Here is a 1791-nt window from a genome sequence, read left to right as displayed (position 1 = left end):
AGCCCAACAAAAGTACAATAAGTTTACAGTTCATGGCGAATTACAAGTCTTAGTATCAAAGCTCTGTGTGAAATTTATGAATGCTGTCTCATGTTTCAAGGCTATAATTTTTCTCCTCTATACGGCTCGATGGTGTCAAACAGTGCATGACTCATCTTTGCATCACTGGGAATAATGTTGAAAGGTAAAAAATTAAATGAGATGGGCTAGATTGTATACCCAAAATGCCAAAGGCCGGAAACTGTGTAACACATAATGAAAACAATATTTTAGTTTAGTATCAAGGGTGCAAATGATGAGGTGAAGGGTGAAAGGTGGTTTTATTCCTTTTATTAAAGCTTGCACCAGGCTGGATGGGGGGCTTGGCAGTGCTCTAGCTGGTGGATACTCATGCTATTCACTTTCAAATCTCAAACAAAAAAAAATATAACTAACGGTAATCTAAGTGAACTTATTTTATTAAAACAAGCATCACTGAATGAGCCTAAATGCATGAATTTACACTTTACACCTACACTTGTGTGGGTTATATCAGCTAAAAATGATCTTTGAAGGAACAGTACACTTAAAAAAATGGCTGAAAATCTACTTATCCTCAGGCCATCATCAAAGATGTAGATTTGCAGAAATGTAGCATTACATCACTGCAATGAATGGGTGCAGTAAGAATGAGAGTCCAAACAGCTGATAAAAACATCACAATAATCCTCAAGTAATAATGCGCATGACTATCAATGAATGTCTTCTGATGTCAAAAGACATTTTAACCTTCAAATCGTCAATTCCAGCTAAAATACGAGTCCTCTATCCATAAAATAGCTTTTTTTCCAACGAGAATATCGTCTCATCTAAATCAAAAAAGACATGTGCACAAATGAAGCACCGCTTTAAAGCGGAAACAATTCTAAACAAATATGTTGGTGTGTTTCAATGTGTAGACGGAGGATGGACTTTTTCACCAGACTAAGTGTTATTATGGATTATGGACTGGAATTTTCGCCAAAAGTGATGGTTTAATGTTAGCATGCCTTAATGAAGGATTTGTTTCATACAAACATGCAGCTTTTCGCTTCACAAGACAGACTGGAGTCTGGAGTTTTTGTTTGTTGTTGTTGTTGTTTGGAGTCTCATTTTGAAGACATTCACTGCAGATGATCAATTGGTGAGCAAGTGATGTAAGGCTACATTTCTCCAAATCTGTTCCAATGAAGTAACAAACTCAGCTACATCTTGGATGGCATGACGGTAAGTACATTTTCAGCAAATATTCATATTTGGGTGAACTATTTTTTTAAGTTAACAGTTAAAATTTCTAACTTTTTACAGTGTAGTTCAGCTAAAGTGTTGAAATACCGTAAGCATGAGACTAGCATCCAAAGCAACACCATGTGCTGGTGGTCAGCTATGCCAGTCTTTTCAGCAGGACATTTTAGCCCTAAAACGTTATGAATGAAACAGACTCACAATTGAAAGAGCAGAACAAAGTTGAATGCATGGCTGGTGTGTTTGCCCAGGAAGAAAACTCCCAGCATGTGAAGATTTGGCTGAAGGTCCTCATCTTGCCTCCGTGCTTTGACGTCACTTTGCAGAAGACCCGTATCTACAGAGAAAAACACACAAGGAATCACCAACCATCTCAAAGACATAACCATGGAAGAAACAGTAGTGTAACTTCAGTTAGAATGAAACATCTCGCAAGTTACAATACAGGAAAGTTTGACTTGGCCCTATAACACCCATTTTTCCTATAGGAAAATTGCAATTGCTGCCCAGGGGCCAGAACATTGGTGC

The 1791-nt window shown here is 37.7% G+C and overlaps 1 protein-coding gene across 1 annotated transcript in view; it reads right to left on the bottom strand.

Annotated features, from left to right (window-relative positions):
- The window catches only part of LOC113111018 (uncharacterized), a 64572-nt gene extending 63033 nt beyond the window's left edge, over positions 1-1539 (bottom strand). Inside the window, exon 1 of the mRNA XM_026275388.1 lies at positions 1465-1539. Within this exon, the coding sequence (XP_026131173.1) occupies positions 1465-1532 (68 nt within the window). The 5' untranslated portion in view covers positions 1533-1539. The remainder of the gene's footprint in view (positions 1-1464) is intronic.
- Positions 1540-1791: the final 252 nt, after the last annotated feature.

Source organism: Carassius auratus, chromosome 11, assembly GCF_003368295.1.
Source record: "Carassius auratus strain Wakin chromosome 11, ASM336829v1, whole genome shotgun sequence".
NCBI lineage: Eukaryota > Metazoa > Chordata > Actinopteri > Cypriniformes > Cyprinidae > Carassius > Carassius auratus.
Note: the sequence above shows the minus strand (reverse complement) of the source record. Positions and strands in the feature narration are given on the sequence as shown.